We start from the raw sequence: 24,639 nt of genomic DNA on the forward strand, positions 1-24,639 counted from the left end.
TCCAATGTGTTACTTGGATGTATTGCACACATTACTGAAATGGTTGTCAATTTTAAATGCATTCGATACTCATATTTTAGTCTTCCCAACCCTGGCAGTCATTCTGAATAAAAGTTGAGTGAATACAAATTCCTAATGTTGATGTTCCCACTCTGGCTGAATTCCAATTGGAATTACAAATTACTTTGCAAGCCATCGTAAATGTGAATTTCAGGCCTGATGTGGCCTGTAAACCATGTGTTTCTGGCCACTGTATTGGGGTAAAACTAGTCCTTCAACATAAGGCCTTATGAAGTATGTACAGTGGGGCAAAAAAAGTATTTAGTCAGCCACCAATTGTGCAAGTTCTCCCACTTAAAAAGATGAGAGGCCTGTAATTTTCATCATGGGTACACTTCAACTACAACAGACAAAATGAGGGAAAAAAAATCCAGAAAATCACATTGTATGATTTTTAATGAATTTATTTGCAAATTATGGTGGAAAAATAACTTTTGTTATTGACCAAATACTTATCTCAATACTTTGTTATATACCCTTTGTTGGCAATGACAGAGGTCAAATGTTTTCTGTAAGCCCATTCCTCCATGCAGATCTCCTCGAGCAGTGATGTTTCGGTGCTGTTGCTGGGCAACACGGACTTTCAACCCCATAGAAAATCTTTTGGAGGGAGTTGAGATCTGGAGACTGGCTAGGCAACTCCAGGACCTTGAAATGCTTCTTACGAAGCCACTCCTTCGTTGCCCGGGCGGTGTGTTTGGGATCATTGTCATGCTGAAAGACCCAGCCACGTTTCATCTACAATGCCCTTGCTGATGGAAGGAGGTTTTCACTCAATCTCATGATACATGGCCCCATTCATTCTTTCCTTTACATGGATCAGTCGTCTTGGTCCCTTTGCAGAAAATCAACCCCAAAGCATGATGTTTCCACCCCCATGTTTCACAGTAGGTATGGTGTTCTTTGGATGCAACTCAGCATTCTTTGTCCTCCAAACACGACGAGTTGAGTTTTTACCGAAAAGTTATTTGTTTCATCTGACCATATGACATTCTCCCAATCTTCTTCTGGATCATCCAAATGCTCTCTAGCAAACTTCAGACGGGCCTGGACATGTGCTGGCTTAAGCAGGGGGACACGTCTGGCACTGCAGGATTTGAGTCCCTGGCGGCGTAGTGTATTACTGATGTTAGGCTTTGTTACTTTGGTCCCAGCTCCCCTGCAGGTCATTCACTAGGTCCCCCTGTGTGGTTCTGGGATTTTTGCTCACCATTCTTGTAATCATTTTGACCCCACGGGGTGAGATCTTGTGTGGAGCCCCAGATCGAGGGAGATTATCAGTGGTCTTGTAGGTCTTCCATTTCCTAACAATTGCTCCCACAGTTGATTTCTTCAAACCAAGCTGCTTACCTATTGCAGATTCAGTCTTCCCAGCCTGGAGTTTGGAGTGTGACTGTTGAGGTTGTGGACAGGTGTATTTTATACTGATAACAAGTTCAAACAACAGGTGCCATTAATACAGGTAACGAGTGGAGGACAGAGGAGCCTCTTAAAGACGTTACAGGTCTGAGAGCCAGAAATCTTGCTTGTTTGTAGGTGACCAAATACTTATTTTCCACCATAATTTGCAAATAAATTCATTAAAAATCCTACAATGTGATTTTCTGGATTTTTATTTTCTTCTCATTTTGTCTGTCATAGTTGAAGTGTACCTATGATGAATATTACAGGCCTCTCACATCTTTTTAAGTGGGAGAACTTGCACAATTGGTGGCTCACTAAATACTTTTTTGCCCCACTATATTGTTATAAAGAATTACATTTGAATGATAACATTCACTTGATCTCATTTGGTGAAGGCCACAGGACTGAAAAATGAATGAATGCAGCAACCATGTCTGTCACTCACAAATACAGGGTGGTGACTCTACAATTCACTCGAAAGGCAAGGCATCCTGCGAAGTATGCAAATAAGGCTTTACACTGTACACTGTGTTAATTTACCATTGAAACTGTGGACCCATATAGACACTGAAACGGTGTTCAATTTAACACTGTTGATTTAAAACTGGAGAATTTGCTGAATACAGACCAGCAGGCACAGCAGGAGGAACACTATTAAATGTTATCTAGAATCGCACTGCCAAAAACACACTGTTGTGCCCACAGTACGTACACACACACACACACACACCCACATGCACTCCAGGCACCTAATAGCGTACACACGAAACTTTGAACTAACCAATACTTGTCACTGCCTAATCTTGAAGTGACTTCTCTTCAAAGACTAGAAACATCTCTGTAGGCGCAGCAGTCTAAGGCACTGCATCTCAGTGCTAGAGGCGTCACTACAGAGCCTGGTTCGATTCCAGGCTTTATCACAACCGGCCGTGATTGGCCCGGGGTAGGACGTTATTGCAAATAAGAATTTGTTCTTATTAATGGACTTGCCTTGTTAAAAAATATTGTTTTTAAGACATCAAGCTGGTTTTCCGAACCCAGAATAGGCTTAGCATTAGACTGAGACGCATGCTCAAATTCTTAATTGAAAATAAAAAATTGAAAAAATAGCTTCTTTAGCAAAGAGAAAATTCTCAAGCAAGAATTGTGCTAGGACTGTCTGAGGGGAATATCTAGTTGAGGTTTGGAACTCCTTATTGGTCTAACTAATTTACTGCCTCGTGATGTCACCAGGCAGACCCAAACTACAGGCTGCAATTTCAGGTGGTCTTTTCAAACCACTCTTACATTTAAAAAGGGCATTATCATAATTTTCACAATATTACTCCAACCTCTTAATGTGGAGATGGATATATAAAAACACAGGTATCACATTTTTGACTGCACTGGGCCTTTAACTTGTATGGGTAAAATATTACCGAGTACATTTGACTTGTTACAGTAAGGTCTAAGTGCTTGGTGAAATGTTATGAGAGCATCTCGATGTTGAGATAAATATCACTTGTTTCTTTCAATGAACAACACATCTTCAGCCAGTAACCTAACATACAAACAAAGATGCAATACAAATATATTTTACTCCATGAACTGCTGAGTTACACAGATCTATACAAGTTAATTAAGCCTCATTTTACATGTATTTCTCTGTCTTCAACTGTAAGGACTTTGTTACAGCTGAGTTTGTCTGGTAAACCACGTTGAGATGGACAGTTCTAATACGGAGGATATCAACATGTCATGTGGCTGCTAGAATGCTGTTTGTTTCAAATACCAAGTGTTTTGAAAAAAAATTGAAGCATCTGTTTATGCTGAGAAGTGGAGTAAGAATATTGGCAGTCTACAGATGGGAGTCTACAAAAATACTGTTTTGTATTGTTGGTGTATCTAAACGTGCAGGGTTTTGTTTGGTCACAACTGTCAGGATCTTTTTAAATCTGAAAAGGGGATCCCTTAACATGTGACAGAATGTGACATTATAGCTAAGCATCATAGCTAAACCCCAGCCCAGTCCAACCCACAGATTTGTAATATGGAGGACAACCTATTTTTTACACGAAATATACAAAATATTAAGAACACCTGCTCTTTCCATGACAGACTAACCAGGTGAATCCAGGTCAAAGCTATAATTCCTTATTGATGTTACCTGTTAAATCCACTTCAATCAGTGGAGGTGTTCAAGAAGGATTTTTAAGCCTTGAGACAATTGAGACCTGGATTGTGTATGTGTGCTATTCAGAGGGTGAATGGGCAAGACAAAAGATTGAAGTGCCTTTGAACAGAGTAGGTGCCAGGGGCACCGGTTTGAGTGTGTCAAGAACTGCAGCGCTGGAATAGTCCACCGGCCAAAGGACATCCAGCCAACTTGACATATGCATGTGGAACGCTTTTGACACCATGTAGAGTCCATGCCCCAACGAATTGAGGCTGTTCCTTTGGGCAAAAAAAAGGGGGGGGGGGGTGCAACTCAATATTTGGAAGGTTCTCTGTTTGGTATAGTCAGTGTATAGTAGTTCTTTATTAAACCTGACACATTGGCTGCTGTGAAATTGAATATGGCGATATAAAGAGCTGATTACCCAATAATAGAATAAACTATCAGCAAACTTAACATGTGTAAATATTTGTATGAACATAAGATTCAACAACTGAGGCATGAACTGAATAAGTTCCACAGACATGTGACCAACAGAAATGAAATAATGTGTCCCTGAATAAAGGGGGGTCAAAATCAAAAGTAACTGTCAGTATCTGGTGTGGCCACCAGCTGCATTAAGTACTGCAGTGCATCTCATGGACTGCACCAGATACCCCACTCTTCCACCAAGGCACCTGCAAGTTCCCAGACATTTCTGGGGGGATTGCTCCTAGCCCTCACCCTCCGATCCAACAGGTCCCAGATGTGCTCAATGGGATTGAGTTCCGGGCTCTTCGCTGGCAGAACACTGATATTCCTGTCTTGCAGGAAATCACACACAGAACGAGCAGTATGGCTGGTGCTATTGTCATGCTGGAGGGTCATGTCAGGATGAGCCTGCAGGAAGGGTACCACATGAGGGAGGAGGATGTGTTCCCTGTAACGCACAGCGTTGAGATTGCCTGCAATAACAACAAGCTCAGTCCGATGATGCTGTGACACACCGCCCCAGAACATGATGGACCCTCCACCTCCAAATCGATCCCGCTCCAGAGTACAGGCCTCAGTGTAACGTTCATGCCTTCGACAATAAACGTGAATCCGACCATCACCCCTGGTGAGACAAAACCGTGACTCGTCAGTGTGGAGGACTTTTTGCCAATCCCATCTGGTCCAGCGACGGTGGGTTTGTGCCCATAGGTGACGTTGTTGCCGGTGATGTCTGGTGAGGACCTGCCTTACAACAGGCCTACAAGCCCTCAGTCCAGCCTCTCTCAGCCTATTGCAGACAGTCTGAGCACTGATGGGGGGATTGTGCGTTCCTGGTGTAACTTGGGCAGTTGTTGCCATCCTGTACCTGTCCCGCAGGTGTGATGTTTGGATGTACCGATCCTGTGCAGGTGTTGTTACACATGGTCTGCCACTGCCAGGATGATCAGCTGTCTGTCCTGTCTCCCTGTAGCGCTGTCTTAGGTGTCCCACAGTACGGACATTGCCATTTATTGCCCTGGCCACATCTGCAGTCCTCATGCCTCCTTGCAGCATGCCTAAGGCACGTTCACACACATGAGCAGGGATCCTGGGCATCTTTCTTTTGGTGTTTTTCAGAGTCTTTTTAGTGTCCTAAGTTTTCATAACTGTGACCTTAATTGCCTACCGTGTGTAAGCTGTTACACGGAATCCAAACCGGCTGTCCCCCTACACCAAACGTGATCACGACACGCAGGTTAAAATTTCAAAAAACTCGGAACCAATTACATTAATTTGGGGACAGGTTGAAAAGCATTAAACATGTATGGCAATTTAGCTAGTTAGCTTGCACTTGCTAAATAATTTGTCCTATTTAGCTAGCTTGCTGTTGCTAGCTAATTTGTCCTGGTATATAAACATTGAGTTGTTATTTTACCTTAAACGCACAAGGTCTTCTACTCTGACAATTAATCCACACATAAAACGGCCAACCGAATCGTTTCTAGTCATCTCTCCTCCTTCTTGGCTTTTTCATCTTTTGAACTTATGGTGATTGGCATCTACACTTTTACCAGACAACCGGCAAAACATTTCGTCTTTCAATCACCCACTGGGGTATAACCAATGAGGAAATGGCACGTGGGTACCTGCTTCTATAAACCAACGAGGAAATGGGAGAGGCAGGACTTTCAGCGTGGAGCAGAGCGACGCTCGCGCACGCGACTTGTCCAGTCTGGTTCAGCATGTTAGTGTCTTAACGACCTTTCCACAGATGCATGTTCATTAATTGTTTATTGTTCATTGAACAAGCATGGATAAACAGTGTTTAAACCCTTTACAATGAAGATCTGTGAAGTTATTTCGATTTTTACGAATTATCTTTGAAAGACAGGGTCCTGAAAAAGGGAGTTTAGTACTTTGATATTTTTGTCAACTGTTGAATTCTCTATTACAATGAAGTCACTTGATCACAAGTTTACCACTTATCTCAGCCAAACACACATTGTAGAGCAGAGCAAAGGTTCGCTTTGCACTTGTAAAACTGTGTGTAGTCAGTATTGTCCTATCCTCTGATTGTATCTTGTTCTGCCTGTCTGTGTGAGATCTTTGTATTTATGAATTCTAGATATACAGACACAAAACCTCAAATACATAATCATGTCCATGAGCACCCTCTGCTGGGTATTTGTTGATTGTAAAACCTGCGGATTTATTCAATACCTATCTTTCTGAGATACTGTGTAGTTGGCTTCCTGACGTATTGCTATGCCAACCTAATACATATATTCTTTGGAGAAAGTGCTTGAATGGTGGTTGACTCTTCAAATGCTCTAATGGGTATGTAATAAAACACACATACATGTTAGGCCAACTCTCCAATCATTTTAGGCAAGATTTGTGTTGTATAGAACCCTAGCTGGGGGTAGTGTATTGGTGGTAGCGCTATGCCAAATCAACAACGGCCCTTAATCACTTCAAATGGGATTAAGAACCATTATTAACACAATTAGTAGTGTATCTCAGTTGACTGAATCATGTTTTTTTTTCTCCCTGAGGTACAGCATCTGAGGGGTGTACTACAAAACAAGACCAAGGAGTTAACTTGCCTGAACTTGCCAGTTAACTTGCCTGAATATTCTGAAATAACTTTAGAATTTTTTTGAACGATAAGCTTGAAATGGGCACGGTCTAATTGACTCAACAACCGAACACTTTCTTAACGAAGCAGGAAAATCAAGTGTTTATTTCTGGTTGTTTATCAAAGCTGGCTAAGGCATTGATTGTGCATTGTAGTATACCCCTTGAGAGCGTTCAAGGCTGTCTAATACCGCCCTCTAAGGGTCTTTGGGCGTAACACAACCCTTTCTCACACTCTTGGCCAACACAGGCATGGTTTGTATTTTAGTATGATAATGAAAAATATTTTTTCTCATTCTTCCCCTCTAATCAAGGACTCATTTAGACCTAAAACAAAAGGTGTCAGGTAAAACAGAGCAATACCCCTGATCTAGGAGATCATCTCCAATATAGGGTGATAGACATTTACTAATTTATTACATCCTCTTTTTGTCTTGAGGCATCCACAAGAGTGCCCCACTGCTTCCGGTCTGCGGCCTTTTTGGTTAGGGTTCCCCGGGTTAGGTCTTACCCTCAGGTGTCCAGCGTAGGGCAATTGTGTGTGCGCGTCTAGTGGTAGTCTGCACACAGGTTAAGACATCAAATATATTAACTATATATACCTTTTCTTTCCACATTTGAAAATGAAAGCACACAGAGTACAAGTACTTCATTTATTTACAGTTTTTAAAGTACACAAATACAGTGGCAAATACTAATGAGAGATAAAGTAATATTATTTCAGAGCTGGTAGCTTAGTTAATTACACATAGAAGGGTGAGTCAGTGATTGACCAAACTGCCCATGGGTTAAACCATAGGATAAAATGACTAGTCAGGAATCAGGCCTGCATTAAAATGGTTCTATAGGAGTGAACCATGGTAACGATTCAGCTCTGCAGACCCTAAAAATACAAATTTTGCTGACTGAGGTTGAGTTGAATATCCCAAACTCTTGCTCCACACTCTTTGCTGAAGATCAAGTAGAGATTTGGCACGTTACTCTGTCCAGGTGTTGCTGACGCATGTCAGATCTTACAAAGCATGGATAGGTATTTAACGTATCAGCTAACCAGATGTTATAGCGATCTCGTGCCCGACAGCAGTCGATGTGGCACGCAATCATTGGTTGATGCATGCAACGTCTGAACAGGGTAACGCGACCATTGAGTTGAACGTCAAAGACCATAGCCCACCCAAGAGAAGTGTCAATCGGTTAATTTATCAGGAGATACAAAGTAAACACAGATGTTTAGTTAAGTGCACGTGCCTCTGCTTGTAGCCACATCAGTGCAGCACCATTTTATTTCTCAAAACATGTAAAAAATAACACCAGTGTTCACATCATGGAGACAATAAGAAAATATAAAAATGTCAGTTCACAATCAATAAAACAAAATCATTGTTAAATGGCTGCTATTTTAAACTGACACTGGTAAGTCTCTGTGTGAGTGCTCTCAATTCTTGTGAATTTGAGGCACTCCAACTAAAACAATCCTGCACTTCATCTTTTTGGACAGACGCAGCACAAGCCTGGGCACGGACAATGATTATGACAGCCCAAAACTGGACCGATTATAGGACAGTGATGTCACACTTTTGAGCAGACCCAATTTAAGAAACCCAACCCAAATTCACCTCAAAAAGTAAACATCTATATTACATGTATTTCACAGCTTAGAAATATTACAAATAACAGGAAATGAGCAAGTAGATCTGTACAGTAGTCCATGAGAGAATGACTTGGTTGGGGAGAAAAGGAAACCTTTACGGGGCCCTCCTATACATATACAACTTGAGCAACTTTGACCATAAAACCCCATCTAGAAATACAGATGAGAATTTCAGATGTGATTTAGAGTTAAAACCCTACATATCAGCAGTTCAAAGGGAGGCAGAGTGTTAAAACATGCAAATAGTATGTATTGCAAATGGCTTTAGAGTTACAGACCAGAGCTGTGAAAACAATAGAAAACCAGCTGGTGGTCAGAGAAAAAAGATCTGTAAATAAGTACAAATGAAAAGGAGTACACCCAAAAAGACCCATTTAAAACAGAGCCTCAATCTTGGATCAGCTCTTTTCATATCAGATTTATTATGTAGTAATGTACAGTGGGAGTAGAAATGAGTGTCTTTATTGACAAAGTGCCATGGATGAGGAGTAGTAACCACGGCAATAACGGTGGCAGTTGTCGTTCCGTTTATCGTTTCAGTCTTAAAAGAACTCGGTTAGATCGCCATCACAGCGAAGACCAGTCTCTGCACAGGCATGGAAAATGTCTCTGGGAAAAGAGGTCGCAGATGTGGTACTTATTTCCAAGTTTTTTTATCGAACAATTGTAAGTGTTCAGGAGAGAGTACAGAGAAAGCTAGAAAGAGAGCATAGAGGGAGAGAGAGACCGAGTGGGCAAGGAACAAGATAACTAGTGTGAAAGAAAGGAACAACCAGACACTGCCAGGTCAGGAGAGAGGTGGTCTTCAGATGTTTTCTGTAGTAGTTAGCAAGCTGGCTGCCGATTGGTTGAGCCAGGCTTGGTGCAGTCCTCTGCTGTGCCAGTGGCATTGTGGGTCTTGTCTCATCGAGGCGCTGCAGAGTGGAGGCCACCAGGAATCATGCCAGACACCAACTGAGGGGAGAAGAGAGAGGGGAGGGGTCAACTTTTATACTCTCATACATTTACAGCAGGCGGGGATCTCTACTCTCGCTTCTCTGCATGCAATCTCCATCTTATCATTAAATATACTGAACTATACTTACATTAATCAATTTGATCTACACAACACTGCACTTAAGTTGAAATAAAAATACCAGACTTGAAACATCAGAAGTTTCAAAACCATATCATGCATGAAGGCCTGACAATAGATTAATATTGTCACATTGCTCAGCAGAAACAGCAGTATTTCCATGTAGTGCAGAAGATATGCTGAGAGTGATACATAGTGTGAGAGATGAAGGCAAGCAGCGATGGGCCACATGGCCTCAGTCTGGTGTGTCATTCACTCATCAGAACAAGAAAACAAAATGCAGTATTTGCTTTCAGACATAGCAAATCTAAACTTTAGCTTGGTGATCATTTCCAGAGACCTATGAAAAACCATGCAGCATTGAGCAGTGGTAAAAGCCAAGGGAGACAAGGGTTTTGAAGGACACACACACCCACTCCTCTATAGGTAAGACTGGGGAGTTAGGAGCAGGATAGGAACCAATGCAGTCACATGCTGGAGAATGTCAGACAGGCATCACCACAGTCCAACCACTGCAACAAGTCACAAGCACTGTGCTGAGGATAGGTCACAGAGCTAGGTAAGGTAACAGCCAGAAATAGCAGAAACACTGGTTCCACACGTTGGTTTGTTATCACAAGGTTGGAATGCACCGCTCCAGTTCTCAAGGGAGACAGTGTCAGATGCATCAGAATAACTGAGGCATCTGGTCCAATAGGACCTGGCAAGTCAGGCTCATTGAATGATCAATACGCTATGAAAGGGAATAGGCTGGCCAGCTGACTAACAAAAAGTAGTTCCTTTTGTCATAAGCTGTTAACATTGAAGCTACTTGTCTCAACTCCCTTTCATAGCGTATATCAGAGAGGAACGAGAGCCTGCAGACAGACAGTACTTCCCATTAGGACTGGAGGCGTGCATCCCTGGTACTTTAGAACCCAGCGCCAGCCTCAGCGGGACTCACCCAGTGTGGCCATCGGGCCATCACACAAGGATATGGCGAGCATCTAGTTGGCGTGATTGTCGAAGGGAATGCTATTCTGAGGTTAGGGGAGGGAGAGAGAAGGCCATAGGTCAAGTCAGACAACTGGATCTGGGTCTGTAGTATGGCATGCTTACTATAACACACCAATGTGTGTGAGATAAAAACTACAACTCTCATGATCACCTGGTGGAAACGTAAAGAGATCGCCAAGGAGAATAGGGCGATGTTGCCTAAGGAGAGTGGGGATATTTCATTAGTGTCCTCTTCAGTACCCTCAATCCTGGGGTGAATTTCCTTCCGTGCATCTTTTCCTTTAGTCTTGTTTGGCAGACTAAAGCCAGGGCCCTTTACTTAGCTAGTTGAAGTGCCTCCCTCCAATAAACATCTTCATGTTTATTCATGTCTTGAATCATAAAGCCAGGCCTTACTGATGCACTCCTAGACTTACAGCTAGCTACTCCTTATTGAGATCCAAAGTCAAGAGAAATTCCTGTTTAGGTTTTGACTATAGACAATTTTATTGGTTCTGTTCTCCATATTCCTCTGGAGGGGTGGGTCATGATGGGCGGTGGTCGTATGAGGTCAGGGGTGTTCTGGTGAGGGCCGAGGGGGTGCATCTGGGGTTGGGACGAGCTTGTACCTGTGAGGTGGACATGCGAGAGGTGTCCTGGTGTCCCGTCAGGTCGGACGAGGAGACGTTAACGGGAGCTCCCCGGTGAAGCCGCATGCTCACTTTCCTCTCTCGATCCATACCGGATGCCGGTCGTGGAGACATGTTGGCTAGAGGAGAGAGAAAGAGACAGGAGAAACAAATACAGTGGGGCAAAAAAGTATTTAGTCAGCCACCAATTGTGCAAGTTCTCCCACTTAAAAAGATGAGAGGGGCCTGTAATTTTCATCATAGGTACACTTCAACTATGACAGACAAAATGAAAAAAAAAATCCAGAAAATCACATTGTAGGATTTTTTATGAATTTATTTTGTCTTAAAATAAGTATTTGGTCACCTACAAACAAGCAAGATTTCTGTCTCTCACAGACCTGTAACTTCTTCTTTAAGAGGCTCCTCTGTCCTCCACTCGTTACCTGTATTAATGGCACAGTATAAAAGACACCTGTCCACAACCTCAAACAGTCACACTCCAAACTCCACTATGGCCAAGACCAAAGAGCTGTCAAAGGACACCAGAAACACAATTGTAGACCTGCACCAGGCTGGGAAGACTGAATCTGCAATAGGTAAGCAGCTTGGTTTGAAGAAATCAACTGTGGGAGCAATTATTAGGAAATGGAAGACATACAAGACCACTGATAATCTCCCTCGATCTGGGGCTCCACGCAAGATCTCACCCCTTGGGGTCAAAATGATCACAAGAACGGTGAACAAAAATCCCAGAACCACACAGGGGGGCCTAGTGAATGACCTGCAGAGAGCTGGGACCAAAGTAACAAAGCCTACCATCAGTAACACACTAGGCCGCCAGGGACTCAAATCCTGCAGTGCCAGACGTGTCCCCCTGCTTAAGCCAGTACATGTCCAGGCCCGTCTAAAGTTTGCTAGAGAGCATTTGGATGATCCAGAAGAAGATTGGGAGAATGTCATATGGTCAGATGAAACCAAAATATAACTTTTTGGTAAAAACTCAACTCGTCGTGTTTGGAGGACAAAGAATGCTGAGTTGCATCCAAAGAACACCATACCTACTGTGAAGCATGGGTGTGGAAACATCATGCTTTGGGGCTGTTTTTCTGCAAAGGGACCAGGACGACTGATCCGTGTAAAGGAAAGAATGAATGGGGCCATGTATCATGAGATTGAGTGAAAACCTCCTTCCATCAGCAAGGGCATTGTAGATGAAACGTGGCTGGGTCTTTCAGCATGACAATGATCCCAAACACACCGCCTGGGCAACGAAGGAGTGGCTTCGTAAGAAGCATTTCAAGGTCCTGGAGTGGCCTAGCCAGTCTCCAGATCTCAACCCCATAGAAAATCTTTGGAGGGAGTTGAAAGTCCGTGTTGCCCAGCAACAGCCCTGCTCTAGAGGAGATCTGCATGGAGTAATGGGCCAAAATACCAGCAACAGTGTGTGAAAACCTTGTGAAGACTTACAGAAAACGTTTGACCTCTGTCATTGCCAACAAATGGTATATAACAAAGTATTGAGATAAACTTTTGTTATTGACCAAATACTTATTTTCCACCATAATTTGCAAATAAATTCATAAAAAATCCTACAATGTGATTTTCTGGATTTTTTCCCCTCATTTGTCTGTTGTAGTTGAAGTGTACCTATGATGAAAATTACAGGCCTCTCTCATCTTTTTAAGTGGGAGAACTTGCACAATTGGTGGCTGACTAAATACTTTTTTGCCCCACTGTACATGCTTCATAAGGCCTTATGTTGAGGGACTAGTTTTACCCCAATACAGTGGCCAGAAACACATGGTTTACAGGCCACATCAGGCCTGAAATTCACATTTACGATGGCTTGTAAAGTAATGTGTAATTCCAATTGGAATTCAGCCAGAGTGGGAACATCAACATTAGGAATTTGTTTTCACTCAACTTTTATTCAGAATGACTGCCAGGGTTGGGAAGACTAAAATATGAGAGTATCGAATGCATTTAAAATTGACAAACATTTCAGTAATGTGTGCAATACATCCAAGTAACACATTGGATTAGTTTAGAAAAATGTATGGAATTTATATTTGAGTAGCACAACATTAATCAATGTACAAAACCTCCCCCCCACAAAATTTTTTTTTTTTTTTAAATCACCTGCATTGAGCATGCTGGGAAACATGATGGCTGTGGTTTAAATACTTTTTTGCCCCACTGTACTTCCTGACCATGACAAGAGACAATAACATTATTATGTAAACCATATATCAAAGTGTGAGAGAGAGAGAGAGACACTAACCTGTGTGTGAGGTGGGTGTGAGGGGTGTAGGCGGCGCCGGATCCTGTGTTCCTCGGGGTCGTCCTGAGGCGGCCGGGAGTCCCCTGGCCCCAGGGTTTCTGCCGTGTCTCAGCCTATCCTCTCTGTCCCTCCGCTCCCGCTCCGCCTCCTCCGCTGCACGGTTGGCCCCCTTGGAATTAGGGGCAGTCAGAGGGGTAGAAATGGAGACTAGATCAGAAAACTGCCACTGAGGTACCATTGGCTAATTGTTAAGAGGATTATTAAGATGTGCAATAAAAACAGTATATGTTTAATAGATTGTTAATTAACAATGAATAGAGGCAGTACTCACAAACTTGAGCATGTTCCAGTCAAAGACGTAGTCGTAGGAGAAGCCTTGTCTGTGGAACAGGTTTCTGAACAGCTGTCTCAGGTACGAGTAGTCTGGCTTGTCATCGAACCGCAGAGAGCGACAGAAGTTCAGGTAGGTGGAGAACTCCGCTGTGAGGAGGGAGAAAAGTGTTAGAATCCTTTATTATCATCCTGTAGGGAAATTACTTCATCTTTTATTTTACAGGGTCATAGCATGGCCTCTGAAGAGGTACAGAAACATTACAGACAATCAAATGGACAAAGACCATCCTACACTGTCATAGATATCCATACCTAAGCACAGAGTAGGAGTGTGTTTGTTCAAATCAACTATGCTAAAACCAGGAATGATAAATCAGACTACTTACATGGGTATCCCTTGCAGAGCACCTCGATAGGGGTGGACATCTTCTTCTCACTGATGCGTTCATACTTCTGCCTCTTCGTGGCAGCCTTGAGGCCCTGCCAGGGCAGAGAGCCCAGGTTGAAGTACATCAGGACGTAACCAAGAGACTCCAGGTCATCACGACGAGACTGCTCTGTAGAGAGAGGTAGGGAAGGAGAAAGTTACACACTGGCCCTGTTTGAATAGTGTGTGTGTGAGATCAATGTCCAGGTGTGTGTATGCAACCTACCTATCCCCAGGTGTGTGTTGATGGATGCATAGCGTGCCGTGCCGGTCAGGTTCTTGTTCTCGCGGTAGGGGATGTGCTGGTGTGTGCGGGCGTCGCGGTACTTCTTGGCCAGGCCAAAGTCAATGATGTACACCAGGTTGCCCTTCTTGCCCAGGCCCATCAGGAAGTTGTCAGGCTTCACATCTCTGTGGATGAAGTTCTTAGAGTGGATGTACTCAATACGGCTGATCTGAAAAAGAGGTTTTTTTCACATACATAAGAGCATGAGTGGACACTACTCCTCCTGGAGAGCTTTACTTTGCGCTTCTAATCTGCTAACAAATAATAGCTAGCGAACATGCAAGCAAATTTCATTGCATATAGTGGTCATAACTTCAGAAGATACAAGTGGCCCTAATAGTCAGCATAAGAGCGGAATATTTAATGCTGTTGGTGAACACCCGCTCCGTCAGTTGTGTCTCACCATCTGGTCAGCCAGCAGCAGGACAGTCTTGAGGCTGAACTTGCGGGAGCAGAAGTTGAACAGGTCCTCCAGACTGGGGCCTAGCAGCTCCATCACCATCACGTTGTAGTCTCCCTCTGCTCCACACCATTTTATTGTAGGGATGCCCACTGTTATGGAAGAAACACACATGGGAGGTTAGAAGTGGGAAAGCAAATTGATGACTTCAACTTAATCATGGTTATTTAATCTGTTTTTAAACCCATCTCTAGTTCACTTAAATGACATTTTTCTATTGGGTTTAATGTGATTTCCTGTGTGGTGTTTCTCTGGCTCTGTGATCGGATGACAGGTTCCACTGACTCCACTCTCTCAGGCTGCTGGCTGGCATGACTGGACTGACTGACTCATGTGGATGACTGCCTACTTGTCCAGCGATGTGAAAAACCACATTAACATGCGGGAAGGTGGGGTGGGGGGAGCACGAGAGCAATGGAGGGGGTAGATAGGAGAGGAGTGGGGAGAGATTGACCAGGACTGATAGCCCACAGCAAGGCCCATGTATAATGGTTTAGACCCAGGTCTCACCTCCTCCCTGCATCATCTTGTAGATCTTGCTCTCGATGTGGAGCTGTGGGTGCTTGGTCTTCACACATTCCAGCTTGATGGCGACCTCCTCTCCCACTGAGATGTCTGTGCCTGGGGGACAAAGAGAAGGACTATCGATAAAAATGTATGGAGATGAATAGAGAGCAGTCAATTACTGATTTTGGTTCACAGAGCATGATTTATGCTTAGAAATGTTTATGGCCTGGATGTTTTTTTCCTGACCACGAAGGGAGGGGAAACTCTGGTCCCTTGTGATGTGCATGTCCCTGCTGACTGAGCATTGCAGCACAGACGGGGGATACACAGTGCATTCAACAAGTATTCAGACTAGGGTTGCAAAGGGTCAGAAATTTTCCGGTAAATTTCCAAAGATTTTCCAGACATTTTCCATGGGAAGTTAAGCCCGGGAATTTTGCTTAAATTCATTGAAGAAGTTTGGTTAAACTATCCCCAATTCAATGGAATTGCAACCCTCTGCATGCACAGTTCATTCTTCCAACACATGTACAGCTGATTCTTAAGATCTTCAACACTAATGAGATGCTATTGAGCCCACACTACTACACTGTCTGAGCCAAGGACTACATGCTTTCTGGTAAGTTTTGATTACAATACTGGGTGGGGTGAACATTTTTTATATGACATACATGATTTTTTGTTAACTAGTAGTAGCCTACAGCAAAAGTGTGTTTTAATCATTTCTAAATTGTTCTAAATTGTTAAATTCTGCTAGTTAGTTCTTGCTACCATGTGGGTTTTAGCTTGCTTGAGCCTGCTAACTGAGGAGTGTTAATTCACCTGTTTCCATACATATTTCATTTAAAAATAAAACAAATCTTACAAAAGAAAATCCCAATATTTACATGAAAATGCCACGAGCACTATCTAATGTGTGGAGACATTTCACTGCAGCTAATGTAGAAGGCAAAGCTGTGTACATTTGCAAATACTGTGCATAATCCTATGTGAAGAATGCAACAAAGATGCAGAATCAGCTGACCAAGTGCATAAAGTTCCCTCAGCACTCACAACCTCTGACAAGTCCCTCTACTTCTATTCGAGGTGAAAATTATGAATCAGACACCTTATCGATAGCAACAGCTCATGGTCCTCCTGGAATCAGAAGTTTTTTTGACTCAATGGAGGAACATAGTCAGAGAAATACTGATGAATGTCTTGCTCGAGCTGTGTATGCAACTTGGTCAGCTCTGATGCTCACAGGCAAGATAAGATTGGAAGAGATTTCTGAATATTCTCCACCCAGCATACACCCCTCCAACCAGACAGGCTTTATCTACTAACTTGCTGGATGCAAAGTTCGACCGAGTTCAAGCAAATCATAGAGAAAGCAGACTGTATTGCAATCATCTCTGATGGGTGGTCGAATGTTCGTGGGCAAGGAATAATTAACTACATCATCTCCACCCCTCAACCAGTATTCTACAAGAGCACAGACAAGGGACAACAGAACAGGGAAGGGGAGTAGAGAGTGAGTCGGGGCCCATCCCTCCCTGCACAGTGGTTGTCACTAGTTACCAGAGACAAAAAATATAAATAGGCAATATTATACAAATTAATATAAACAGAAATTAGCTTTCTGGTCTTAATTTAAAAAGTTAGGCATGAGGTCAACAGTGTGGTTAAGGTTAAAATCAGATTTTAAGAAGATAAATTGTAGAAATAGCCATTATTATGACTTTGTGGCTGTGGTCATTTGTGTTGACCCTGCCCAGCAGCAGTGAAAACATAAATTCAGAGTGACTTGAGCAGCTATAAAGGGCCAGCAGAGCATTACCCAGGAACATGAAATTATGCTTAATATGTGAAAAATGGTCCAAGGTGTTACATAAGACTCAACATGAAGAGTTACAATGTAAAACACACCTAGCCTGTTACTTTAGTACTGGGCCTACTTCTCTTTGCGCTGCTTGCAAAAGGCCCTTTTCATACAAAGAGGGAAAAAAGGGCAATATGAGATTTTTTTTTTTAAATGCATTGAAGATGTGCACATTTGCTGCACTGTATGTTAGTAGGGGGAAACAGGGGAGCTTTTCATATCTGACATTTCATTTCAAAAGTAGGCTTACAGTCCATGTATGACTCAGACCATCTCCTGAAAAGCACTTTACTTAACACCTCCATGCACGCACACACAATAACATGTGGAATGAATCATACATGTGGTTACATAAAGGGGAATGCATTAGTCCACACTGGAGAGCAGAGCAGAGAGGGAAATACAGCTGACTGGAGCTTCCCCTCTGTGTGTGTAGGACGGTTCACCACACACCTGCGTGTGCCCCCCCAAACTGACACCGGAGGAGTACGCAGGAACACACAGGTGACCTAGGATGGGGGCAAATCCACCCCTCGCTGACATTATATTGTCTGTCCCATTACAAAGCCTATTACAATGGGCACTTAGGACTGACATCATTCATAACGGTTTAGCCGTCCAAAACATGGATTACTTCATGTGCATTGAGAAAATCGACAGAATTGGCAGTCAAGTCTGTATGCTCTAGCAATTAAACACATTTGAACAAATTGTGCTTCATGTGTACTTCAAACTATATGAACTCAACATAGTTCTATTGGTGTCAGAATGTTTTAATGTTTCAATATTTTCTAGAGGCTTAATGAAGATGCAGGCAGCCTCTAGGAGAGATAAAGATGTTCTAGGCCTGGTTATACAATCCAGCTAGGGTGTCAAAAGGAAACAACCACGCCATATCCTTAGTGGTTTGGAGCAGTGGTGTGTGGGGTGGGCTGGATTACCTTTTTAGAGGTTTACTCCTCTAAAAACATCTACTCAGCCCTACACGATTCATGTCTGTTGAGTTGGAACATTGAACTTCAATGGAGTTGGACATGCGGTTTCTCATCTGCATACTTGACTTGGCCTCGATTGGTTGACCTGTCATCATATGTTGCTTGTTTGTTGTTCTTAAAGGGCTTTGAGATTCTATGAAAAGCACTATAGAAGTTTAATGACTTATACATGTGCAACATAATTCATATATCGACCATAACTGCAGCCATGTAAGAACATAGGAATCATCTACTTTTCCCAGTCATTGTCTCTGAACCCGAAAATGCACAAACAGTGCATTTAACAACTCAAAGACGGGAATAACATTTGCCACAAAATGTTTCCAGTCAGTATCCAAATGACCCAACCCTTTCAAAACAAAACATCCAACAACAAGCAACTGAGAAGCAAGTCAAGCAGCCTTTTTGCCTTACATGGGGTTTAGAACTATTTGTTTAGAAAAGGGGAAGAGGTGGCGGGATGGGGTTTGGAGCTGTGACTCGTGACAGGCTAGTACAGACAGACAGGACATAGTAGGGCAGTAGTAGGCGTTAAACATCTGACAGACGGTTTGTGAAACAACGACATGGCTGTTAGAAACATTGCAGATGTCATCCCCATCAACAATAAGCTCTTTCTGCTGTATACACTAACTGCCATGTGCTACAGTAGTGCCAAGAAGTTGGACAATTGTGTCAAACCCTGTTGCTGGACGAGATGTGCTCCTGCTTCAACTCAACCAGAGGAATTCCTACAGTCACCTGAAAATGCATACAATGAGGATAGGACATACACCAAATTCAGAAACTCTCTGAGGCCCTGTAAAAACCCATTTAGCATTTAACATAGGAATACTCCTCCCTATTACGCATAGGAAAACATGACTCCACGAAGCATACCAGCATTATGACAACAGTTACAGTTAATGTGGGCAAGTGCCACTGCCTGGAGGGCAGAGCAGAGAACAGGGTATTTGGCTAGCTCTACTGCAGCTAGCGAACTGCCCTTCATCCCTTGAAATTTGACAGATGGGATGTATACTGGCAAACTCAGTTGGGGTGGGTGACTTGTTCTTCAGTATGTCTGTCAAGTGAACTCTACTTAATTTTTTTTTTTTTTAAAGCCTCTATCCATCCATGATCCAGCAGGGTCATGCCTATTGCTGTTTGAAAACCAAACCTTTAGTAGACATATGAATAACAATCAAGCAGTTTCCAGATTACATTGACTAGCTAGGTAGTCATCTCTGTATTAATAATGACAATTAGGCCTTCCTGCTTGGCTTTAGCTGTCCTGTTGTTTTGTGAAACTGTCATGGGCTTTGCTTGGATAGAGGCATCTCAATTTGACAAGCTAATTTAGCTGGTTAGTGGCTATTCTAACGTTATTTCCTCATACTGACTGTATATAGCTAGTTAACGTTACTGGTTTGCCAAAGGGACAAGAGGTGCTGAGAATTGACAGCTTGTTTTATGTTATTCACAATCCAAGCAACATGGTTAAAGTACAACGTAATGTTGCGATGGTAAGCTAGTTTATCAGGTTAGTGACGGTGTTTGGTAGCTAGTACAGTAGCTAACGTTAGCTAGATTAAATGTTCAATTGACAGTACCTAGCTAGCTAACTAACTAGCATACGGTAACGTTATTGTGTAGCTAATATTGTTGAGAATTTAGCTAACTAACGTTACTCACCTAAATAGATGTCTCCAAAGGATCCACTTCCAATTTTCCTTCCCAGCCTGTATCGGTTTCCCACTCTTAATTCCATGGTTCAATGTTATTCTTACGAAGCAATCTTCAGAATGTGTTGTTTTGAAAAATCCACCCGGGTGTTTTTGCTCTCTTTGGTTACCTAACCACCCCAAATATCACCTTACTTTGCTGGTATACAAACTCCTTTATTCAGACGCCCCCCTCCCCGGAATAATAGAAGATTATTAAATTCCTTCTGTAACAATCCAACTTTCACCATCCCTTTTATACCTATGTCTTTTTCAGAACACAACGATATTGCTATTGCCAAAAGCTCAGAACGCGTAGACTATGTTCTTGCTTTTTAAAATGTACTCTTTCCCGAAATGAAGCAGGATGGAGACGGATTTTGATGGAAGCTTCTTCCCCACTGTAGGATTGTCCTCCGTTGTGGACTGGCTGTTACTCGCCTGTGACATCACTTGTCCTAGCAACCCTGCGCAGATCACATAAAAAGGGACGTGGGTGCATTGGTCTTTGGAAATTATAAATTATTCTAGTGTTTAAACCTACATTGTATCAAGAAAGACAAGATTGATACACTGAATAAAACAATCAACCCAAGAATACTAAAGACATACTAACATGTTTATAAACAGGACTACAGTCTTTTCATTATAAAAATCAATATGGGCAATGATGGTGAAACTGAAAAAAGTGAGAGTCTGGTCACACAGTATGTTGAAGTTGCCCCAACTAAGGCCATTAAGTGTCCCAAATGGCACCTTATTTTGTGTACTACTCTTGACCAGAGACCTATGGGTCATGGTCAAAAGTAGTCAACTGGGGAGTAGGGTGCCATTTGGGATGTAGAGACTGATGTAAGGTGTTATGTGGTTCCTCCTAATTAGGTTAGGATTTTTGGCTCACACTGGCGTGATGTCACAGTGGCTAAGGCAGGGATGTACTGTGACCTGAATTTGAGGCCAAATCAACAGAGAGGACAACAACAGAAAGCAAACACAGGTAAGCAAGCACATGCGTACCAACGTATGTACGCATGAAAACACACACACACACACACACACAAACACACACACACACACACACACACACACACACACACACACACACACACACACACACACACACACACATAAACAAACAGATAGAGATAGACAAGTTATATCAGGGATAAGTCCTGTCTTGCTCTCTCTCAGTAATCCTGTGACACAGCCACTCGTCTGGGGCTGAATAGACCAAAATACCCTAAATATACAGGATTATTTAGTAAGGGAGCAGGAAAAAGGCCAAATGAATCCATAAACCTTGCATGACCTAGTTGTTTGTTGGCTATTGTGCTGGGGGAGCTTGCAGGTTGTAATAGTTGGTAGACACATCCATTACTTTCGAACAGTATCAGTTCTTGTTCTACTCAGAATTAAATATTCAAACTGCAGTAAAAAACTGATGATGAAGCCTGTATGCATAAAAGAAAACATATCCTTCCTGCTGTGGATGGAGCATGAGAGAGGTGGAAGTAGTTTGATAAGCTCACTCTCTCTCTTGCGGCAACATCTCTGAAGACTGCAGTTATTTCTGCTAAGTAGGGAACTGGGTCAGCGGCAAACTTTTCCTTGGGACATATTATCTGAAGGGATGCATGTAGGATAGACACAAATCACTGGCACATGCCCACAGCTCTGTGCAGGGTCAGGAGAAGCAAATGACCAGAGGCTCCTATTCATACTCTGTCTACTGCTCATATAGGGATGGCTCATATGGTGTTTTGTTCAAAATAGAAACATTTAGTTGTTCATTTATTCACTTTAGTCATGTTTTCCCATTTTCCTACTTCAATAGTATTTATTTTGATTTCTGGACTCTTGTTCAAGATGCCTAAGCAAGTCAGGTCATTGAGATCAAGACATCCCACTTGGCACACACGGGTTGAATCAACATTGTTTCCACGTTATTTCAATTAAATTATTGGGATGCTGAGATATGGTTGTCGTGCATGTGTATACATTTGTGTGTGTGTGCGTGTGTGTATACATTTGTGTGTGTGCGTGTGTATACATTTGCCTGTGTCTCAGGCACAGGAAAACCATCCTAAAAACTTCAATAGGCCTCATTGTACAGTACACACAGTGCCTTCAGAAAGGATTCAGGTCCCTTGACTTTTTCCATATTTTGTTACGTTTCAGCCTTATTCTAAAATGGATTAAATAAAAATAAATCCTCAGCAATCTACATAACGACAAAGCGAAAAGACAAATACCTTATTTACGTAAGTATTCAGACCCTTCGCTATGAGACTCGAAATTGAGCTCAGGTGCATCCTGTTTCCACTGATCATCCTTGAGATGTTTCTACAACTTGATTGGAGTCCATCTGTGGTAAATTCAATTGGTTGGACGTGATTTGGAAAGGCACATACTGGTCTATATATCCCACAGTTGACAGTGCACGTCAGAGCAAAAACCAAGCCATGAGGTCGAATGAATCGTCCGTAGAAGTCTGAGACAAGATTGTGTCAAAGCACAGATCTGGGAAAGGGGACCACAAAATGTCTGGGAGTAGTCAGGATTGAGGGAAAGATGAATGGAGCAAAGTATAGAGAGATCCTTGATAAAAACCTGCTCCAGAGCACTCAGGACCTCAGACTGGGGCGAAGCATCAGTACAGGTGCATCAAAGCTGGGACCGAAAGAGACTGAAAAATAGCTTCCATCTCAAGGCCATCAGACTGTTGAACAGCCATCACTAACAGAGAGGCTGCTGCGTACATACAAACTTGAAATCATTGGCCACTTTTATAAATGGATCACTAGTCGCTTTAATAATGGCACTTTAAAAATGTTTACATGTCTTTCATTACTCATCTCACATATATATATATATATATATATATATATATATATATATATATATATATATATATATACTGTATTGTATACCATCTATTGCATCTTGCCTATGTCGCTCAGTCATTGCTCATCAATATATTTATATGTATATATTCTTATCCCATTCCTTTATTCAGATTTGTGTGTATTAACTAGGTGTTGTAGAATTGTTAGATTACTTGTTAGATATTGCTGCACAACTAGAAGCACAAGAATTTCGCTACACTCGCAATAACATCTGCTAACCATGTGTATTTGATTTGAGGTTCCAAGACAGCTCAGGAGTGGCATCGGTACAAGTCTCTGAATGTACTTGAGTGGCCCAGCCAAAGTCCGATCGAAGATCTCTGGAGAGACCTGAAAATAGTGGTGCAGCAACACTCCCCATCCAACCTGACAGAGCTTTAGAGGATCTGCAAAGAAGAATGGGAGAAACTTCCCAAATACAGGTGTGCCAAGCTAATAGCATATCAAAGAATACTCTATGCTGTAATCGCTGCCAAAGGTGATTCCACAAAGTACTGAGCAAAGGGTCTGAATACTTACGTAAATGTGTTATTTCAGTTTTTTTATTCAAATTTGCAAACATTTCTAAAAAACTGTTTTTCCTTTGTCATTATGGGGTATTGTGTGTAGATTGATGAGGGAAAAAAGCAATTTAATCCATTTTAGAATAAGGGTGTAATGTAAAAAACTGTGGGAAAAGTCATGGAGTTTGAATACTTTCCAACTGTATATTGCATACTGAACAACAACTGAGTAAAAATAGAATTCTCACAATGTAAATGTCAATTGTATTTCAAAACTTTCTAAGAATGTCAAAAACATACATTGAAAATTATGGAAATAAGATTCATTGTCAATATGATGTTTGTATTGCTCAGGAACAGACAGACAAGTTCTCACTCATGACAGCTGTCAAAGTCCTGGAGGCAACGCCCACTAATCTGAAGAGCGCTTGTGATTTTTGTGATTGGTCACATATGGACCAATCCCTGAAGCTGTTCAGGCACAATTTCTATAGTTTGGGCCACTCACATGGCAGCACTGTTGTTGTTTGGATTGTGTAACGTGCGCTGCACGTGTTTGACAATGCGCGGAGCAGAAGGAGGGAAAGAGAAAGAACAGAGAGAAAAAAAGACAGTGTGTAGCTGTAGAAAGAATTTCATAACCGAAACTTGCATGATAGATTTAATCAGTATTAAGATGTTTCTAGATATTTAGCCAAATCTGATGTAACGTTTAATAAAATGATTTCTTTCTGTAGCCTAAATAGTTTCATTGCATATACAGCCAAACCAATTGTTTTTAATTCTTTCTTTGATTAACCTCATCAAACAAACAGCTAATAGCCTACAGAGTAATGCATGTCTGTGATGTGGTTTTATGTGGAAAGGTTTTCTCATTGACCCAAGACTCAGGACAACTATACTATAAGCCCCTGACAATTAGCTAGTGTATGCACAAATAAAAACACCACTGCTGCACTTGTTGGAATGCAGCAGGCTAAGTATTTAGGCTGCTGCTTGCCTGCCAATGTGAGGTAAACTAAATCCAATCATACTTTCAGCACTTCCCCTCATGAAAACAATAGGCTGCCATGTAATCTATATTTATGACAACTGAATGATTCTGGGACATAGGCCCACACTCATGTCTAGACACCTGTTGTGGATCACACCAGTACTGTTGAATAACGTGTTAACCTTTCAAAACACATCTTCAGAAAAACACTTTGTGGAGTGTTTCCTGTCTACCAATGCTTGAATTGGTCAGGAGCTCACCGGAGATGAGTTCCAGCACCTCTCGTTTTCTACTGCTTGAGATCCTGTTCCTCTTATAGAGTATTAGCTCATTCTTAAATG

General features: G+C 42.2%; 1 protein-coding gene across 6 annotated transcripts; it reads right to left on the reverse strand.

Annotated features, from left to right (window-relative positions):
* Window positions 1-7,348: 7,348 nt before the first annotated feature.
* csnk1db (casein kinase 1, delta b) lies at window positions 7,349-20,345 on the reverse strand. 6 transcript variants are annotated; one of them, XM_024388083.2, is made up of 11 exons: window positions 19,867-20,345; window positions 15,340-15,450; window positions 14,773-14,921; window positions 14,310-14,538; window positions 14,043-14,213; window positions 13,655-13,803; window positions 13,324-13,492; window positions 11,040-11,179; window positions 10,583-10,629; window positions 10,379-10,454; window positions 7,349-9,314 (listed from the first exon to the last, which is right to left on the reverse strand). In XM_024388083.2, the coding sequence occupies exons 1-11, from the start codon at window positions 19,940-19,942 to the stop codon at window positions 9,264-9,266; spliced, it is 1,368 nt and encodes a 455-aa protein (XP_024243851.1). In that variant the 5' UTR covers window positions 19,943-20,345; the 3' UTR covers window positions 7,349-9,263. The 6 variants fall into 6 exon arrangements, with proteins under 6 accessions (XP_024243851.1, XP_024243850.1, XP_024243853.1 ...); XM_024388082.1 differs by having other exon boundaries at window positions 13,324-13,510; XM_024388085.2 differs by lacking the exon at window positions 10,583-10,629 and having other exon boundaries at window positions 10,379-10,449; window positions 13,324-13,510.
* Window positions 20,346-24,639: the final 4,294 nt, after the last annotated feature.

Source organism: Oncorhynchus tshawytscha, linkage group LG25, assembly GCF_018296145.1.
Source record: "Oncorhynchus tshawytscha isolate Ot180627B linkage group LG25, Otsh_v2.0, whole genome shotgun sequence".
NCBI classification, from domain to species: domain Eukaryota; kingdom Metazoa; phylum Chordata; class Actinopteri; order Salmoniformes; family Salmonidae; genus Oncorhynchus; species Oncorhynchus tshawytscha.